Raw genomic sequence first — 19,168 nt, forward strand, 5'->3', positions numbered from 1 at the left:
ATAAGCTGCATCACTGCCAAAATCTAATATCTTTGTCCTTGTGTCATTTCTGACCTTCTCTGAAAATTTAATCCAAATCTGTTATTCTGTTTTGGAGTAATGTTGCTAACAGACAGACACACAAAACAACGCTAATCATCACATAACTCCGCCACGTTCCTTGGTAGAGTAACAATTCCACTTCACGTTTTTTAACAAGGTTATAGTTATCTAAGTAACCCTGTAGTCCTGATATTTTGCCCTGCTAATGGATGTTAATGAGGTTAACATTTTAACATGTTAACAATGGCCACCCGACAACAGCGACAAAAACTGAAACTGCAGAAGCTTTGTAAAAGCAGAATTTTATGGCAGAAGAGTTGTATATAAGGGTATTAGATCACACAGCTGTTCCTAAAAAAAGTGACTAGTGAGTGTAAACAGCATTGCTAATATACCTTGAATGCCATCTTTATCTGGAAATGTCATTGTTGTCCTTTCATCTTGTTCTGGTTCCTCTAAGTGAACAAAAAAAAAAAGATTAATGTTGCGTTCATTTACAGAGGTTTTCAGACATCCATGACTGGGATTTCTGCTGCCTCTCGAACACAGTGAATGTGAAAAAAAATACCTGTTATGCTCACAAATGACAATACACAGAAGCTGCTTTTCAATGATAAGTTGATAATGTAAAGTTGATAAGTTTAATGAAAATAGTTTAACTAGCAACGTGAAAACTGTGACAAAGACGTTACATTTGCACACATTGTTGTGGTTTGTAGTGGAAAAGTATTATCTTACTTCCTTACCTTATTTCTGTCGGTACACAGGGGTGTCGGGTTTCGCTGCTACAGCCCTGGTCATGTATGACAAACATGTTAAAGCAGCTTGTGTTACACATAATAGATACTGTGTCAGTCATTTTTAGCGTTATTTTGCCCATTTGTACAACTTTACACTGTCGTTTAGCATGTCACAGATACAGATTATAGCGGCATTTAAAGTAAAACATGAAGAAAACCACTGTCCATCAAAATTCATAAGAAATTCTGTTTCTTTCTGTAATAGCAGTTTGTAAACTCAGTTACAGTGATGATCAGGTTCTCCTTACTTTGAGTGCAGGACTGTCGCCTAGTTGCGGTTGTCATCCGTCATTTTGTGGCGCAACAAACCAGCTCAGGCCCCAGTAGGTGCATGTCAATAATGATCTTTAATGTCAATATATACAGAACTTGAAAGAAAAATAGAATCTTAAAAATCAAATGAAATAAATACAATATCATACAATTTCCACAATGTCTTTTTGAAGAGATATCCATGGAAATATATTTTTTTTAAAATTCAGCCTCTCTGGTTCGACGGGGTGCGTCCCATCCCCCCCAGAGAAATCCCTACAGCTCCCCCACATGCTCTTCATCATCTTTATTTTATATATATATATATATATATATATATATATATATATATATATATATATATATATATATATATATATATATATATATATATATATATATATTTATCTATATTTATATATATTTTTTGCAAACAAGAGTTCCTGTTAAACGTTACCACACTGTTTCACCTTCTAGACATTATCTTTTGTCCATCTGCAGCTTATTAAGCCTCTTTTGATACATTGTTAGCATCACAAAGTAACATGAGTCAGACGGTGAACTTTAAGGGAAAAGGGGCTACAGGTTCTGTCCACACATGCATTTATGATACTAAAAGTGCTGGCCAATGATTTTGATCCTGATGGACTTTTTAAATCTGCAATAAGCATATTTTTTCTTCATTTTTTTTTTTGCTTTTTCTTCTGAGAGTAAACAGTCTTACGATATCGGCCAATATCATCTTACCAGCACTCTTACACATAAATCATTACTTCACTTTGAAGAAGAGAAGTTTTGAGAGAGCGAAAGCAACCGAGGGAAGGTGTGAGAAACCGAGGAAGAGGATGGCAGAGTGAAGATGAAGAGCAGTGGGAAGAGAAGGGTGAGGTGAAGGGAGGGGAGGGGGCACAGTTTACCAAAGCAGCTTTGAATCAGCCAATCACAGTGAAGGAGAACATCAGCTGGTGCATTTCTTCCCCATGCGAGGAAGAAAGAATGAAAGGCGAGGAGGGCAAGTGCATATGAAACCTGTGGAAATAAATACAAGTCTGTCTCCCCAGCAGTAACAGATATGTGAGATTCCCCTCTTTCCTCTTCGGCTGACTTCTGCGCAATGCAACCTCGTCCAGCGTGTGTGTGTGTGTGTGTGTGTGTGTGTGTGTGTGTGTGTGTGTGTGTGTGTGTGTGCGTGAGTGTAAGCGGGTGTGAGTGTGGATGTCGGGTGTGTTAAATAAATAGATTAAAAAAATAGGGAGACAGTAGCTCTGACTGGCCAAGACTTGGGTTTGTGTGTGCATCTGCGTATGAGGGTCCGACTGAGAGTGAGGTCCAAACTGGAGGGTGAGCGATGTGAGTCTACATGTCTGTTGAGGTGAGTTTCTTCATGCTGCGTCGCTGGGCTAAACTGGACGCCGCCACGGGCTCCAGCACTGGCTGACTTGTTTTCTGGCTCAGTGCTGAGTAGGTGGCAGCCATGGCTCCCTGGAAAACAACAAAATGGACACTTGGATTGAGCTTTATGCACAGATGTACCACTCTATTCAAAGTGTCTATTTAACTGCATTGCTGGTTTCCCTGGTTCAAAGGGATGGAATTTAATATTAATCCAAGTGCACAGAAGACTGTGGGTCAAAATGGATAGACAAGAAAAGCACTCAGAGAGCGCAGTACTCCGCCAAGACTGCTCAGTTGTTGTATCATTTCCAACGGATGAAATCTTGAAATAATAAGTGGCAGAAATCACAGCACTAAAGAATGTGGCCATTTAATATAGATGTACCTACAAAGTAAATGACCTTGCGCTGAGCACAGGCGTGTGTTATGCATGTGTACGTTATGTACGAATTACCGAATTGCGTGACCTAAATTAGTAGAGGGAAGCGGGAATTGATGAAACACCCCCACAATTTAATCAATTGTTCCTTGTATCATTTCGGATGGATAAGTGCTGATAAGTCCAGAGTGGTGGATTATTAGTAGGATCACAATCATGTGATCACTAGCAGTCAGCTGACGGAGCATTCAGTTGTAGTCATAGTCACAGTGAAGCCGTGTCGCTGTCTCACAATGATACAGGAATCTTTAACAAATCCATGGATCCAGACTATAAGCCGCATCACTGCCAAAATCTAATCAGGTGGTCCTTGTGGCATTTCTGACCTTCCTTGAAAATTCCATCCAAATCCGTTATTCTGTTTTTGAGTAATGTTGCACACAGACAGACAAACACACAAACCAATGCTAATCACATAACCGCAACTATCGTCACAACTTTGCCGACACTCCACCTCCTTGGTGGAGTAAAAAGTATTGTTGGCTTAAATTCTGCAAAATCAGACCAAATCTAGCAGGACATCTTGGAATCTTTAGCATACTACATTTGATACGCGTGTAAAGGGACATGATTCAATTTTTTTTCTCACTTATGGGATACTTCAAGAGACTGTTCCTGCATTTTTTTAGTGCTGGACAACGATTCAAATTTTTTATTGCGACTAATTGCATGATGTTCTGCAATTAATCGCAGTTATACAAAAAATTAAATAATGAATTTTAAAGTAGTCTATACTGCACTTTTAAAAAAAAGTACTGCTATATGAACAAAAATACAGTAATTTGGTTTGCAAACACTTTAAACAAAGTGCTTTTTAACAGTAGTATTCCCTTTACACAATAGCTGTTAAAACATTTCTTGTAAATCTCAACCTAAATATTAATGTAATCAAATCAAATACAACCAAAGTTATTTGCCACAGCAAAGGCATTAACATTTTATCTGGTTTGTTATAGAAAAACAAGGGAAATCTTGTCCAACAGCAGCCAGCTCAAAACTTTCCTCTCCTTTTTTCTTTGATTGCTTCAAACTGAGTTTTTGTGGACAGTGATATAAGGCTTTTATTCTTGTTTAAGACTGAGATCGGTTGGCTTTGTGCTACTAAATGAGTCCAGGTTTATGACTGTAATACTCATTTCACCACAGAAATCTCCACTTATTTGAAAAAAAATATGACTTGAATGTCAGTTCAACACTCAACAGCAATGTGGCAGTATCAAATCCATTAATCTTGACAGGTATGGCTGCAACTAATTATTATTTTATTACCCATTAATGGTCTATAAAATACCATTTAAAAATGTCAATCACAATTTTCCAGACCTGTCAAACAAGTCATATTCAGATGTCTGACAAAAAGTACAAAACCAAAAGGTATTAAGTATGCTGTCATTTTAGACAAAAAGGCAGGAACCTTCAAATATTTACCACTTTTGCTTGAAAAGTTATTGTACTTGAACAGGTGCATCACATGCATGAATCACAATCACTTCCAGCTCATTAAACACTGTGTCACACAACATTTGTTCATGCAACCCACTTATCTAGATATGAATCAGAGACATGTCATGCATTATTTTTTTTTAAAAACTTGCAAACTGGGAGCAGCAAGAAAACCCAACACTGTGCAGGGCTTCTAAAAAGTGCAGATATCGCTTATTAAAAGTGACCAAATGATTCAGTGATCCACCCATTTTGGGAGTATAGATAATATTGGTTATGAAAGGTTGTAGGGGTGGAATTTAACTTTAATCCATCACTTTGTATAATCAAAGACAAGTTACAGGATATAGATAGATATCTACAGAGATGGATTATTATTTTCTAATTGATGATATTAAAGAAAACTCAAACACAAAAGCTACATTGGATGTACACATCATACACATGACTACACTGGAATAAGGAAGTGTGGGAAGAAGTATTACAAATGTTAAGGTCATTAAAAATGTGTCTTTTACACTTCAACAACAAGTGGGCACCACTTGAATACATAACAAATGAGTGGTAAGAATCAAAAGGATTGCACTAGATTATAAGTTTCAGTTGGTTAGGATAAGATGGGGGTCCTTGATAAGAGAAGAACGGTATATTATTAGTGCAGCATATGTGCAGGTTAATTTATATATCACATATTGCATTTAAGTTCATCAGATGACGAGTATTGAACCTGGTTGTTTATTGTGCGGACTAAATATGTATTGTACATGTAAGTACATTTTGTTCTGTGTTGTTTGGTTTGTTCCTCTTGTCCTGCTTTGTGGTTTAAATTGTGGGGTTTTTGTTTTGTCAATGTCAAAAGGGTATGTTGAAAATATTGTGTTTTTTAATAAAATCTCATTAAAAAATGAACGTGATAAAAGTACAAATACTGATGGACAAACTCTTCTCTCTCCTCATTTGCTGTCAACTTTCTAGTGTCACTAATAATAATGGCTTAAAAAGGATCAACAGCAAGATAAGTGATTATGTAGAATTACATTCTGTACACTTCTTGTAGAGTTAGCTGTCGTTAACTGTGTCTGGACAGAAGAGGTGGTTAATTGCTCTGGAGGTCACAGAAGGGCAAGACTTGTTCAAGCGAAACAGAGGCAACAGACACACAAACAACATCTCCTGACAGCACGGCAGTGGAAACCAGAGGGGCACTTAGATATAGTTAGATATAGAGCAAGAATTGAGCTGTGACAGCAGGTATACTGATGACTAAGAGCAAGATGAGGAGTGTGATAGGTGTAAAATAATGCACGGTCACAGCCATGCTAATAGCGAGGTAGATTTTAATGTAACAAGTGTGAGTCTACTGAACTATCGCAGCCTATCTGAAGTTAATTGTGCAGTCTGTTGACGGGTCGTTAATGATGCTGGAAACCTTTTAATAAAACCTGCTGATACCGTCCTTGCATGATGTGCAATGTAACAATACGTGCATTGAAATTGCTCCGTAGACATGACAGTGACCTTGATTACGCTGCTTTCTTTCGCAGTCCCCTCAGAAATAACAACGAACTGTGTCGGTGAGGTCGAACAGGTTGTTGACCTCATGAAAGCTACCTGAAGCATGAGCCAAGATCTTTTTTCAAGACCCTGCAATATCTTTGTCTTTAAAAGACAAAGGGGGCAAAATAAAAACATTATAACTGATAACTGGCTTAACATTTTTCAACTATTAGATGAATAAACATCTATACAGAACATGCACCGATTCCTGATAGCATCTTGGTAGGTGTGAATCTATGAAGAAAAACTTTTTTTAATTGGACAGTGACTGTGTTAAGAGCCACAAAATGAAGCTCTCTGTTGACGGATGATCCTCCCTTACTTATAATCACACACTTGAAAAAACAAGACCACTGACAAATGAAGATTCCTGTGCAGGGTGGCAGGCAACTAGGTGAAGAGTTTAGTAATTTGAGAGTGCGTCTGTACAAAGCTGCTGCTGCTGCTGCTCTCAGAGATTAGGAAAGGCCAGCTAAGGTGGGTCACGCACTTCTTGAGGATGCTGTCTAGGCAACATGTCCGTGTAGGGGATCTAAGAACAACGGACTGGGAAGAAACTCCAGGGTGTGATGGACACTCTGCTCTGATTTGCTGTTTTTACTGCAACTTTTTCTACTTTCAAATGGGGTCATGTTCACGTCGTCCTTTACTTTGTAAGTGGAAAGACTGAACGATTCCAGCTCAAAATTTGAGATGGATGTTCTCATATCAGGTTCATGTTGAAGTTTCTTTTATTTTTTATTATTTACTTCTTTCTTCATCCTAAACATGCACACAACCACAAAAATGATTCACTATTTTTGAGTAGTGTTTGAGACAACAATCTTTTTTTTCAGTCACCTAGCAACAGTTCTCTCCTCACCACTTGAAGACCAAACACACTACAAGATAGAAAAAGATGAGTTCCATTTGAGGAAGCATCTGATCTGGGTAAGTGGCAAGATGAGACAGGATGGACATGACTGCTGGGCAGGAACTGGTATTAGCGATAGATGGGATTAGAAACGGATGAATCACCAAGGATCCCTTTTATTTGTCAAGAAGCACAGACATAAGGGTATGAAATCAAATAGAAGAGTCCGGCACCTCTTGTGAAGTCGTATGTAAATCTGTGTGTAAAACTGGTGAATTCAGGGCTTTTTGTTCATGTCTTTGTCACTTAGCTGGATATTGTGTTTCTGCTCACCTTGACGAGGTGCGGTGCATCATGGCGTGTGAGCTGGAAGTGCGGTAGCGTATCTCTACATGTGATCCAGGAATGCTTTAGAACCTGCTCGGCTGTGTATCGCTGGTGAGGGTCCACATGAAGCATATGTGAAAGCAGGTCCTGGAAGATAAAGGCACATATGAGGAAACAACATAAACTCTATCAATTCATGTTGTTATAAAAGTTAGTTCCTCAGATTATTAAAAAGCATGACTGGCCACTTTTTCATTGACTAAAAAAGTTTCTGGTGTAAACCAAACGTTTAAATTCCTTTCTCTAGGCTCATGATTACAGGAGACTGAAATTTGAGGTCGTAGCTCTGAAAGTCTCCACATTAAATGTCTGTGGATTCCTTTAAAAAGCAGTTCAGTTGTTTAGACTTGCTTTTGTTCAATCTGTAGTACAGTTGTGTTTTTTTATCTGGTTGTTGTGGATTTCATGGAGGGCTTTTTCTGGCACAGACTGCAGCTTGAGGGGGTGACTACACACAAAGCTTGAGGGGGTGACTACACACAAAAAGACAACAAGTTTGTGTTACAGACAGAAATCTTTCATCTTTCTCCTGTCATTTCTGACTGTGTGATAAACAAAATAGTTTGTCATGCTTGGGTAAATGAAATCACAATTAGCAAAACTGGTTAAGAATTTGAATTGCAATTTCTATACTTAATTCTTGTCATTCTGGTGCTGGTGGTTTTCCTTTGGTGCAGACCAAAACTGTTTTGAGGGACAACGAAAATTCCTCTTTGTCTTTTAGTTGCTTTTTATTTTTTATTGTGAAGAGCTCTGTGATGTCTGCTTTTGAGAGGTGCTATACAGATAAAATGTCACTAACATAACTAAATATTGTCAACACTACTCTGAGTATTTTATCACTGCCTTTGCAAAAACCACCAAATGAGGCAAATCCAGTATTAAAGACAAAATACCAATGTAGTAGCTACATTAAAACAAGCCAAACCAGGATAATTCATCAATAAAACTTTAAGGATTCTAATTAGTCTTTGTCACTTCACAGTAACAGTGCAGCTATGAAACAAATTCAAAGCATTAGTGTGTGTACCTTTGAGGTGTCTGATACAGTATCCCAGTTGCCACCCGTCAAAGAGAACTTTCCAGATCCTATCCGAAGAAGAATCTCCTCTGGTGTGTCATTTGGCCCATTAGCGAACGGTGTGTACCTGACAGACGGTTAAAAAGCAGAGGTTAGGAAAATGCATCACATCATATTACATGCAGTGTTAAACTTCAAAGACCCTATTCCTGCTTCCAGGCAAAGAGAAAAGTAGTCACAAGAGAGCTGTTGTACTTTCATGTTTAAATCACAGCCCTTCTTTTGAGCTCCAACTTTCTAAATGCATTAGACTGGTTTACAATTTTGGACGCTTCGTCTACTATTAATCATTTCCAACAAATGTGTCCCTGAATGCAGCCTTACCCTGCCAACATGGTGTACAGTAGAACTCCAAGACTCCATATATCACACGCTGCATCATAACCTTGTCGCATTAATACCTAGAAGAGAACAAAGAAAGACAGTTAGAGACTCCTTAACACCATGAAGTAGGAATAATATGCTTTTTCTGTTTAAACGTTTTTAAATCATGTATTGTAGGTTTTGGGTCTTACATAACCACTGCATCATCTCTCACCTCCGGTGCCACAAAGTTTGCAGTGTAACAGGGGGTGAGGAGCAAGCCATTGCCTCCCCGAAGCTGCTTGGCGAATCCAAAGTCACAGATCCTGATGGAGTCAGGATTCCCCGAGTCGTCCATATACAGGATGTTGCTGGGCTTCAGGTCTCGGTGTACCACCTGGAGAGGAGGAGGAGGAGAAAATATTAGAGAAAATCTTTGAATTTCATTTTGGTTTGTGTGTTTGTGGAAGTGTTTGCTCACCCCTTGGCAGTGGAGGTAGTCAACAGTCTTGGTGATGGTGTAGAGCACAGCGCTGGCCTCTCTCTCAGAGAAAAACTTCTGCCTGAGGATTTTGTCCAGCAGCTCCCCTCCTTTCATCAGCTCTGTTACCAGGTATACATACCTGCCCTCATCATACACCTAACAGAAAAACAACTGGTCAGAGTATACTCTTCAAAACTTACCCATCTTAGAAAACTTAGAGTCAAATGTTACTGACGTCTTTCAGAGTGATGATGTTGGGGTGCTGTCCGTATCGCATCAGAATTTCAATCTCCTCAGAGGGGTCCCTCTTACTTTTGTCTATAATCTGAATAACATGAAAACAGACAACAGTATTTAATGATTTATCAATTTCCTATTTAATCTTCTGTGCTATTCACAGCAGTTAACAATTTCAACTACCCATGAATTTTGGAACACCAAAGCATTCCTGCAATCTCTGAGGCTGTGCTGCCCTCTACTGGTGTGCTGGCATCACTAACCACATTCAATAAGAATACTCCATTTTCAGCAGTTTCTCACATACAAATGTGTGAAAATTCAATTAAACCACAATTTAGAAACACCAAGTGTTCATTCACAGTACAACCATGTAATTTAGTTGAACTCAGTTCCCTGACAATTAAAAATGTGGTGCTTTTACTCTAGTTTTCTTGGGCCTACTGTGAATAGTAGCATGCAGAGATATTTAAAGACAAACTGATGACTAGCGATCCTCATTGGTTCACCCAAAGCCTAGAACACAAAATCTGTGCAAGGACCCATACCGGTTCAGATCCATGTTTTATCACTTAGTTGCATCCATGCTGGGTGCTGGATCCACTTAAAATATGTGTAATATCCAAGTGGTATCTGATCAGACAGCGCTGATCATGAAGCACTGTGTGTGTGTAAAGTAACAACAGATGACAGTACATTAGCAACCGTAACGTTAGCAGCAGCGGCAATGAACAAGATATGACCCTTAACATTCAGTGAGCAAACTGTTGAAGTTGCCTGTCTTGTGCTGGATGCAAAATAACTGCAATGCTGATCCTAAATGAGTCACGTTTGTCATACGTCACCGTGACAACAAGTGCACTTAAAGCTGAAATAACAAGGAGATTAGTCTGCTCCAATCAGTGAGGGAGGAGTAACAGAAAAACTGAATCTGTTTTACCAACTTTCTTATAAAGGAAGGTGGATTATCTGCATCACGCCACCTCAGGGGAGAAGTCGACTAACATTACAATAGGTAAGACACCATGTTTTGTTTTGAAAACCTGTAAGTTAACTAGTCTGTCATAGATTTCTATAATAGGTGGGGGGTCTGGTTTGATTCCGTGTGCAAATTTCTAGGTCTTTTTGGGTTCGTGCACTAAATTTTGGCCCATGAAGACCTCTGCTGCTGACTGATACTGAAGCTCAGAAAAAGAGGATGTTCAGAATTCATGACAACATTTTTATTCACTATCAAATCTAACTGGTTACCTTCACAGCATAGTCCATAGCAGAGACTCGGTGTACACAGCGTTTACAAATAGAGTAGGAGCCAACCCCTATGTCTTCCTGCAGCTCGTACAGATCGGAGAACTTGGCTGAGCCCCCGTGCATCTGGAAAGAACATGGATAATAACTGTTATATTCCATTCCCATCCAACAACGCATCTGTCACCTTCTGCCCTTCACAAGGCATATCTAGGCATGTTTTTTTTTTTTTGTTTTTTTTACAGGATATGATTACTCGCAAGCAGTTCCAGTCCTGTTTACTGTTCGTCCATAGAGGTCAGCGAAGTATATGATATGTCAGAGCATCTTGGTGTTTTGGAACACACAAACATTTTATTTTTTCTCTTAAATTTACCATAGGAAAGTTCAGTGGTAACATTGTAAACTACACATTCAGCAGCAACTGGTTTTCTGCCATTTTAGTACTTGGCTGCACGTTTGTACATTACATAACGACAAAATGCTGTCAAACTAACAGTTGCAGGTGCGACAGAAAATTAGCACGTGTGTTTAGCAAAGGATATTGTGTGTAGGTCGGCACGGGAACAACAGCCGTTACAGGATAATTCAGGCGATTTTGCACCTAAGCTTCTGCCATCACACCAAACTATTCTGCCTGAATTTTCCTTCGCCGTACTAAAATTGGCTTCTATGTTTGCTAGAAGACTCTAGGAAGGAATTGTTTTACACCATTAGAAAGACACTAAATTAATTATTACAACTACAATCTTGTGATAATTGTTCTGTCACACTTACAGATGTGCTAAGTGTGGTGTCAACTCCCTTGCAACAGTACTTGGAAGAACTTTTCTGGCAGCTGTCTGCCATTTGAAATCAGTATAAAGCCCCACAGTAAGTAGTAGCTGTTTCTAATAAGTCTCCTGCTGCAAAATGTCAAAAAGCTACACAGTCCAGCATTAGAGGTAAATGGAGCTAAAGAGCAAAAACTGTGTCTTTGTGTGACCTCCATGTATGAAAGTCAAAAGTGTGATAGAGGGCATATGCAAAGCAGAGATACTGCGTGATCACCTGAACTATGGGGAGTATGCTGAGCAGCGGGGAGCTCTTGTTCTCATCCATTGGGGCTGGAGCAACAAAGCTGAAGCCTTTGAAGAGCTGGTGGGCGTTAGCACTGGGCGGGATACCTGGGGAATCTAAATATACAAAGACAGTTCATAATATAGACAAACTGCACACACAAATACCCACTAAAGTGTGTAGCCAGGCCTCAGTTGTGGTCTCCATGGCTGCAGGAGTAGTTGCTGCTTGTATACTCAAGTGTGTGAGCAGAACATGTGTTTGTGTAGGTGTAGTCTCACCTTTAGGCGTTTTAGCAGTGAACTCTGGGTCGAAGCAGAACGTGTCATCCGGTTTACCTGCTGCAGGCTTGAATGGGGGCTGTAGCTCTCTCCTGTACAGTTTCTGAGGAAAATGAAGGCACACAAATTCAGAAAGCACACACACGTTAAGATATCGAGCCCTACCGCGGGCTGTTTGGAGTGTGTGAACATATGTGCAAGAGCAGCCAAGACCCCTCCCAGATTAACCCCCTCCAATCCCTCCACGGCTCAGTCCGGCCAATAGCATCCTGCTGGCTCTTAAACACTCACGCAGGGCTATTAGTGCACACACAGTGAGAACTGGACCTCTGCCCAGACTCGCGCACACACAAACATAGTAGCCGTGTGCCAAGACTGATGGCCAGTAGTCACCAAGCCAAACGTTTGTTAGGTGTGAATCCTCAACAGAAGCTGGGGAGTTACATGTCTGTGTGCGTCTATGTGAGAAAAGGGAGGGAGAAGTGTGTGTGTGTGCGTGTGTGTGTGTGTGCGTGTGTGCGTGCGTGTGTGTGTGTGCGTGCGTGCGTGCGTGTGTGTGTGTGTGTGTGTGTGTGTGTGTGTGTGTGCGCGCTCACATTCCAGTCGATGGTGGAAAAGAAAGCGTGCCGTTTGATCTCCTCCACTCCATCGGACCCAGCCCCTAAAGACACAGATCACTTTGGTTCACTTAACCTGGCACATTCGATTTTATTGTTTTCACAAGATCAACACATTCACACATTTTTTTGCTCTCAGTGGGTTTTCAGCACCAAATTTAAGTGGGTGCCAAAACGTTAACAAGCTTCAGCTGAGGGAACGGCGCAATGTGACGATCTAAACACCTCATTTTTCCTTACCTAGTCTGTTAGCAGGGTTACGTTTAAACAGCATTCTCAGCAAACTCTGGGCTTCCAAACTTAGGAACTGGGGCATTCCCAACTTAGCTCTGGGGGGGAAAGAAGGAGCTACAGGTGAATATGAGCAACAAGAAGAGCTCAGACTGATCGTTACTTACATATCAAAACTTGTCTGACATGCTTTCAGTGTCTTAAAAATGCCACATATAATGACTCACTTGAGAATCATGTTCATGGTCTCATTGCGGTCTTTCCCTTGGAATGGTAATGTCCCTGTTAGCATCTCAAACTGCAAACACACAGCAGGAGAAAAGATAAATGAAGTCTTATCATTTTATAGGCATGTCATGAATTGAAATATACATTTGTGTGAGTTTGTGTACCATTAATACTCCCAGAGACCACCAATCTGCACTCTGCGTGTGTCCTCTCCTGTTGACCACCTCAGGGGCCATATACTCCACCGTACCACAGAAGGAATAAGCCTTCTTATCAGCATCTACTGACTCTTTACTCAAGCCAAAGTCTGCACAACACAATTGCAAATTAAAGTGTAACTGAGAAGAAGTGTGTGGATGTTGTAAATCTATTTTTTACATATGGATTTAATATGAAACAGCTGAAATGACTAGATGAGACCATACAATAAAAACCAAACAAGTCAGACAGTAGCTCTACATTACAATAATTTTGGATTTGGTCTACGACATACCTGTTAACTTTATATGTCCAGCTTCATCAAGTAAGATGCTGAAAGACAAGAAGAGTTTTCCACAGGTGAGCATCAAAAAGCTGCTACTACAACGGCAACATTCAAGTCATCTCATGCCTTTGTTGCCTGCATAAATCCCTTGAAACTTATTTGATCTAAGAGGTTTGTGTAGAATTTATTCTGGAGTTCTGAAGGTTTTAAGTACATAGAAAAGAATAGAAACTAACAGATCATTATCTACTTCATGTAATTTCTGCCTGGGGATAGTTTTTAGTGAAAGCAAAAAGATTAAAAACTCACTAAAAAGCTTTGACTCAAAACTGCAGAAATAAGTGTATGGAAATCAGTCGCTGGAGAATGAATTCAGTTTCTTTAAAGTGCTTATTCTACTAAGTCTGATCAGCTTCAATTTGTTGATAAAGAGAGTAAATTTCTCTTTAACATCTTGTGATATTATTTTATGTCAATGTTTTAATTCATCTATTAGGTCCTTGAAATCTTCACAAACAGAATAAAAATATCATTTGCCATTTCATTATACTATGTTTACATTACAAAAATGGAGGTGAATCATAAGAAGATCTTGAGTGATGCCTCCTATTAAGCTCGACTGGTACTAAAATAGACAAGAGCACACTACAGTTTTGAAAATACAGAAGTTGATGTGCAAGTCAGAAAATCCTTCATGGCTTTGAACTTGTGAGGACAGATGTTTATAATGAAACCTAAAGCAAATTAGAGTTGTGAAGGTTCTTTCTGTATTGGATGCGGCATCAGAGTGTAAAAGGTCAGAGGTGAAGGCGACGTCTATATACGTACTTCTCTGGCTTGAGATCTCTGTAAACTATGCCCAGGTTGTGCAGGTGGTCGAGGGCCAGGGCCAGCTCTGCAAGGTAGAATTTCACATCTTCCTCTGTAAACATAACCTGATAAGAACTGGACAAATTTACTCTCTGAACTCTGAAGAGAAGAAAAATTCAGAAGCAAAGGAAAAAAAACATACACACAATTTCAATATTAAGCTTCAGCTACCACAAACACAGGAAACAGAGAATTATTATTATTATTGTCACAATATCAACATTTTCAAATAGGGCACACAGTTGAGCAAGCTGTTGATTTGACACTGCTGGCAGCTATCGCTTCTGTTTTGAGACAGGCTTTCAACACAAGGTCTATCTAGAGAACAATCACACATTGTTTGAGTACCCTGAAAGCATTTGAAAAGAGCCGATTTGGGCCTCAAACTGACAAGCAACTGATGATGTAAAAGCGAATAAAGATTCCAAGAAAAGCATTTGTGTTTCCAGGAGGAATTCAAGACATAATCGGAATTAAAAGCACTCACAGAAAAACAAGAGAGACAAATGACTTGGCAGTACTTATGCTCTTATAAAATAACGCACTCTTGCATTCTAAATCTGCACCTGTTCCATTTGTAGCTGTCATCTTAACATGCCTTAGGGTTTATAAATGACCCTTGTAGCATCTGTGGTTCAGATTTTCACAAACATGTTTAAAACAGTAAAGGTCTAAATATTTGAATGAAAATGACATGTTATACTTTTCTTTTCCAAAAAGCAAAATAACAAAAACAGGAAAGAGCCGTGAATGAGCATAATGAGATGTAAAGCAACAAAACGTCAGCTTACCTCTTTGGATAAGCGAGTGAATACATCCCCTCCCCTGAGAAAGTCCAGTATTAAATACAGTTTCCCTTCTGTCTGAAAGGCTGGGGAGGAAAGCAATTAATCATTTATCCACAAGATATTCACATGATGTTAAGTATTGTTCTATAACTGTGCAATAACATTCAACATATCCTGATAAATGATGTCAACAAAGATGTTTCTGATGAGAACATGAAGATGCACATAAGCAGCTTATCCCATATTCAGCCTTAACTAGGATGTAATCTGTATGATCATATATAACCGCCTGCATGCGATAGACATACGAGTGTTTCTCTTACCGTAGTGCAATTTCACTATGAAGGGATGATTGACTTCCACTAAAATGTCTCTTTCCATTTTAGTGCGAACTCTGTCCCTGACTAGAGAGACAAGAAAAAAAGCAAATGGGCAGTAAGACGCTGTGGACAAACCATACTTGGAATTTTGCAAAGCAGTGTTTCGTGTTGAGCTTGATTAAATACAGTGTTGCACTACCTTTCAACGATGCCTTTTTTAGAACTTTCATTGCATATAACTGACCAGCATCTGGACCCACAATCTTCCTGACAAGAAACACCTGAGACAGCGAGACAGAGAATTTAGACAGATACAAACGCCTGCACTAACCACAACATTCGATTGTTCTTCTCACTTTCCTCACCTTGCCAAAAGAGCCCTGGCCGAGGACTTTGAGTAGTTCAAACTGAGATGGATCAGCTTTTTCACAGCCCTCTTTCACATGGTGGGTGATAGGGATCTCCTTATATGTCCCGTCATCCTACACAAACAGTATCAGTATGAGACAGACACCCACAAGGTTGCAGGTATGTCATCCTCCACGCATTCAGACACACAAGACCACAAGCTCGGCATTACTTACACAGTGTGAGAAAGACTCTCCCTCCTCCATGGGCTCGTCCATGATCTGATGTCCATTGACCTGCAGCCAAACCAATGAATTTCATCAGAGGAGTCGTCAAGGGTTAAAGACTTTCACAAAGCTTGTTCATCCTTGTTTTCAGCCGAGCAGGACTATGACTGCAGCTGCTGCACGCCCACATGTATGATGGAAGATTCAACAGATGAAACCGATGAGTCACATGCAATAACACAGCACTTTCACTTTTCCAACTGCAGCCCTATTTGTTGTCAAACAGTATGGAGTCCATACTTAAAGCGCGTCCAGCTGTCCAGCTCTCATCCTGTCCCTATAAAGCCCCTCATTATTAGCATTCTAGCTTAATCCCCAGCCAGAGCAAAAACAACATGTCTGACTGGCTCTGAGAGTCTGATTTTTGCTGGGGCTACAGTCAGCATTCAGCCTTCTGAGGACAAAGTAGGGACTGGATCTTTTAGCGCTTCTAGCTGACAGCAGTGGTAAGATGCTTTTCTTTTGAATGACCACAAAGAGGCATGCTTTAACCCACTCAGAGTCACATTTAAGAGGCTGCTTTATGCACACTCACTGTGATGATACTGTCAGAAGAGAAATACCAGATGTGTGAGCATCTGCAAGTAAATCAGACAATAAATTGACCACTAGAACGTTATCCAGGACTGAATATTTCACTTCTGTGAGGAAGCTGAGCCTGTATTATGTATTCAGTCCACTGTGTTTGTGTGTTGAATTCCATCAAGCCTCTGAAGAGGGGGGATGAGTCATAGCGCTACGCAAACCCACTCAGTGGGTGGAGCCACCAACACACACTCACGTCCATCCACAGAACAGTGGCCAACAAACCACTTTCCAATATCTTAGTGCTACAGAACAACATTACATACATAAACATTCAAATCAGGCTAGACACACACTTCAAAGCTCGCTATAACACTGAATAAACTTCAAAAATTAAAGCCTTGGTGCATCTGTGAAGTATAATATCCAGGCTAGCCAAAGCCAGGGCAGTGCTTGTGTCATAATTCACACATACACTTTCACTCCCACCTTTGCTGTGGCTCATCACGGCTTGCAACAGAGCACAGCCTACACTTGCAGCACAACCAGGCGAGCCTTTTTCAGCCATGCAAAAAATATGTCTGACAGCCATACATAATATCATCTCACATTCACTGACACTGGCACCAAGGGTTTGATAAAGCAGCATCTTCAAAGTCAAAAACTGATTCAAAGTGGATTAAACAACCAGCATCCCCACTGGCCCGGTTTAGGTGGCTAAGCTGATGTTTACTTCTGTGCTTCTGTAATCTTGGCAGCCTTCAAAGGTGCGGTATTCGGTAAACAGCAGATTAAAGTGTTTATTTGTAGCAAGAGACGCAAAACTTTTCGGTAGCCTGGTAATAATTCAGGTGTGATAGTTTAATAATGGCTTATTCTGCAATTCTATTCACATAAACCTTCAGATCTTTCAACAGATTAGCAGAAAGTTGAAGAATTTAACGGCAGGACTGTAACAGGAGGAGTGTTTAGTTCAAACAGAGAATGCTCTAGGTCAGAAGTGGATGTTGCAATAGCTTTCTGTTGGCTTTAAAACAGCCACAGCAGACAGAGACAGTTTGGACTGTAGGTGTGAAAGACTGCAAAGAATCCCAGAGATGGAGAGGTTTAGGATATCAAGTTGGCTTAGCTGGACATGGAAAAACATCATAGGGGGCCCCGTAGAAAAGCAAACTGACTGCTTCTACAGTTGTCACAAGATAGGATTTTGATCATTCTTTGGAAACAAAAGGGCTGAAGATGATAACGCAACCTATAATTTATACAAGCCAAATGTTATGATCCTGGTGAAGTTACTTTACGGTGATTTTGTAACATAAATGCAACAGTAAGGTTCACAAGCTCACTTTACAAGAGAATTTAATGTATTATTAGGTGAATATATTACGTTTTGTTAAATTATAACTTAAAATGTAGCTAAAACCCCCTAAGTTATGGCTATCAACAGCATCACAAGCCAGCTCTGAGTTCTGAAAACGTCTGACCACATTCAACGCAGCTAGTGTTAAACTTTAACAAATGTAACGCTTTTAAAATGTTTGAAATGTTTTACCGACCAAAACCAAACATACAAAAGCAGCTTTTAACTAACCAAAAGCTGGAGGTCGGTCAAAAACTTGTCTCCCAAGTTTCAAGCCTGCAAGATGTCAGCTAGCCACAAGCTAACTCCAGGCTAATGCTACATGCGCTGAGCTAGCTATGAAGCAAACTCCTCTTGAGAAGTGTAAATAACAACAAAAGCGAGAGAAAAGGCCGTGTGTCACCGGATAAAGAGCCCCACGCGTGTGCGGTACGATAAACTGTAGGCGAAAGTCCGAACCGGCGGCTGTGAAACTAATAAACCCGGGTAGTGCAACAAAAATAAACATCTAACCAGCTGTTAGCACTAGCTAGCGTGTTAGCATGCATCATGGTGTGCTGCGGGTCGTGACGCGAATTTAAGCCTCGCAGGGCAAGCTAACTTAACGGGACAGCACCGAGCACGGACAATGTTCGTCGAATTGACATGCAAAACGCGCATTTGTCAACTCACCTCACTACTAACGCTGTTTACCTCCATCTTGTGCCAGGATTCCTCTCTCAGTCTAAGGCATCGTAGTCCACCTAGACCCCCGCTCCACGTTGCATGTTCTTCCCCTTGTGTGGAAGTCCGGCTGTTTCTGCTTTGATGTTCGGATGCGCGCTGGGTGGCCGCTACCGGTACCGGATCCGGAGGGGACGGTGCGGGGAACGGTAGATGTTGGTGACTGGATCGCACGCTCGCAGAGAGCACCGCTACCCTGCCATGGATGCGAATATGGCGGCTACCGTGGTACCTGACCGTCAGTGAATGAGAGTTTATTGACGTATTTATGACGCAATTCAGTTAAGGATTTCCCCCCGTCCAAACCAAAGCAGCAGATCTGGAGATGCAGAGGAGGGGAGAGCGGTGGTGGACGTGGTGGTGGCGTGGGAAGGGGGGACTCGATGCTGTGTGACACGCTGTCACGCTGTGTGACATACACGCATCCGGCTCGTGGACCTTTTGCTTGCGACTAGGAATAGTCACTGGCGCCGTGACAGGGGAGGCGAGCAGTTTAACCTATTGTTGACGCAGGATCAAATTGGGG

The 19,168-nt window shown here is 40.6% G+C and overlaps 1 protein-coding gene across 3 annotated transcripts; it reads right to left on the minus strand.

Annotated features, from left to right (window-relative positions):
• Nucleotides 1-1,170: 1,170 nt before the first annotated feature.
• On the minus strand, nucleotides 1,171-18,898 carry rps6kal (ribosomal protein S6 kinase a, like). 3 transcript variants are annotated; one of them, XM_023272270.3, is made up of 22 exons: nucleotides 18,592-18,898; nucleotides 15,984-16,043; nucleotides 15,765-15,881; nucleotides 15,599-15,680; nucleotides 15,403-15,483; nucleotides 15,083-15,162; nucleotides 14,250-14,356; nucleotides 13,431-13,468; nucleotides 13,102-13,244; nucleotides 12,937-13,007; nucleotides 12,719-12,807; nucleotides 12,458-12,522; nucleotides 11,862-11,964; nucleotides 11,572-11,696; nucleotides 10,525-10,647; nucleotides 9,272-9,361; nucleotides 9,034-9,192; nucleotides 8,788-8,949; nucleotides 8,574-8,650; nucleotides 8,199-8,316; nucleotides 7,115-7,255; nucleotides 1,171-2,576 (listed from the first exon to the last, which is right to left on the minus strand). In XM_023272270.3, exons 1-22 carry the CDS (start codon nucleotides 18,616-18,618, stop codon nucleotides 2,451-2,453), a joined length of 2,184 nt encoding a protein of 727 aa, XP_023128038.1. In that variant the 5' UTR covers nucleotides 18,619-18,898; the 3' UTR covers nucleotides 1,171-2,450. The 3 variants fall into 3 exon arrangements, with proteins under 3 accessions (XP_023128038.1, XP_023128037.1, XP_035804952.1); XM_023272269.3 differs by having other exon boundaries at nucleotides 18,613-18,726; XM_035949059.2 differs by lacking the exons at nucleotides 15,599-15,680; nucleotides 15,765-15,881; nucleotides 15,984-16,043; nucleotides 18,592-18,898 and having other exon boundaries at nucleotides 14,250-14,366; nucleotides 15,403-15,486.
• Nucleotides 18,899-19,168: the final 270 nt, after the last annotated feature.

The sequence above is a fragment of the Amphiprion ocellaris genome, chromosome 13, assembly GCF_022539595.1.
Source record: "Amphiprion ocellaris isolate individual 3 ecotype Okinawa chromosome 13, ASM2253959v1, whole genome shotgun sequence".
NCBI classification, from domain to species: domain Eukaryota; kingdom Metazoa; phylum Chordata; class Actinopteri; family Pomacentridae; genus Amphiprion; species Amphiprion ocellaris.

Excerpts from the sequence above, each read along its gene's own strand:
- rps6kal (XM_023272270.3), bottom strand. The coding sequence starts at position 18,618 with ATGGAGGTAAACAGCGTTAGTAGTGAG. Across the intron at positions 13,008-13,101 it reads GGTCTCTGGGAGTATTAATG|TTTGAGATGCTAACAGGGAC; the intron begins GTACACAAACTC and ends GTGTGTTTGCAG. Across the intron at positions 12,808-12,936 it reads ACCATGAACATGATTCTCAA|AGCTAAGTTGGGAATGCCCC; the intron begins GTGAGTCATTAT and ends TTTCCCCCCCAG.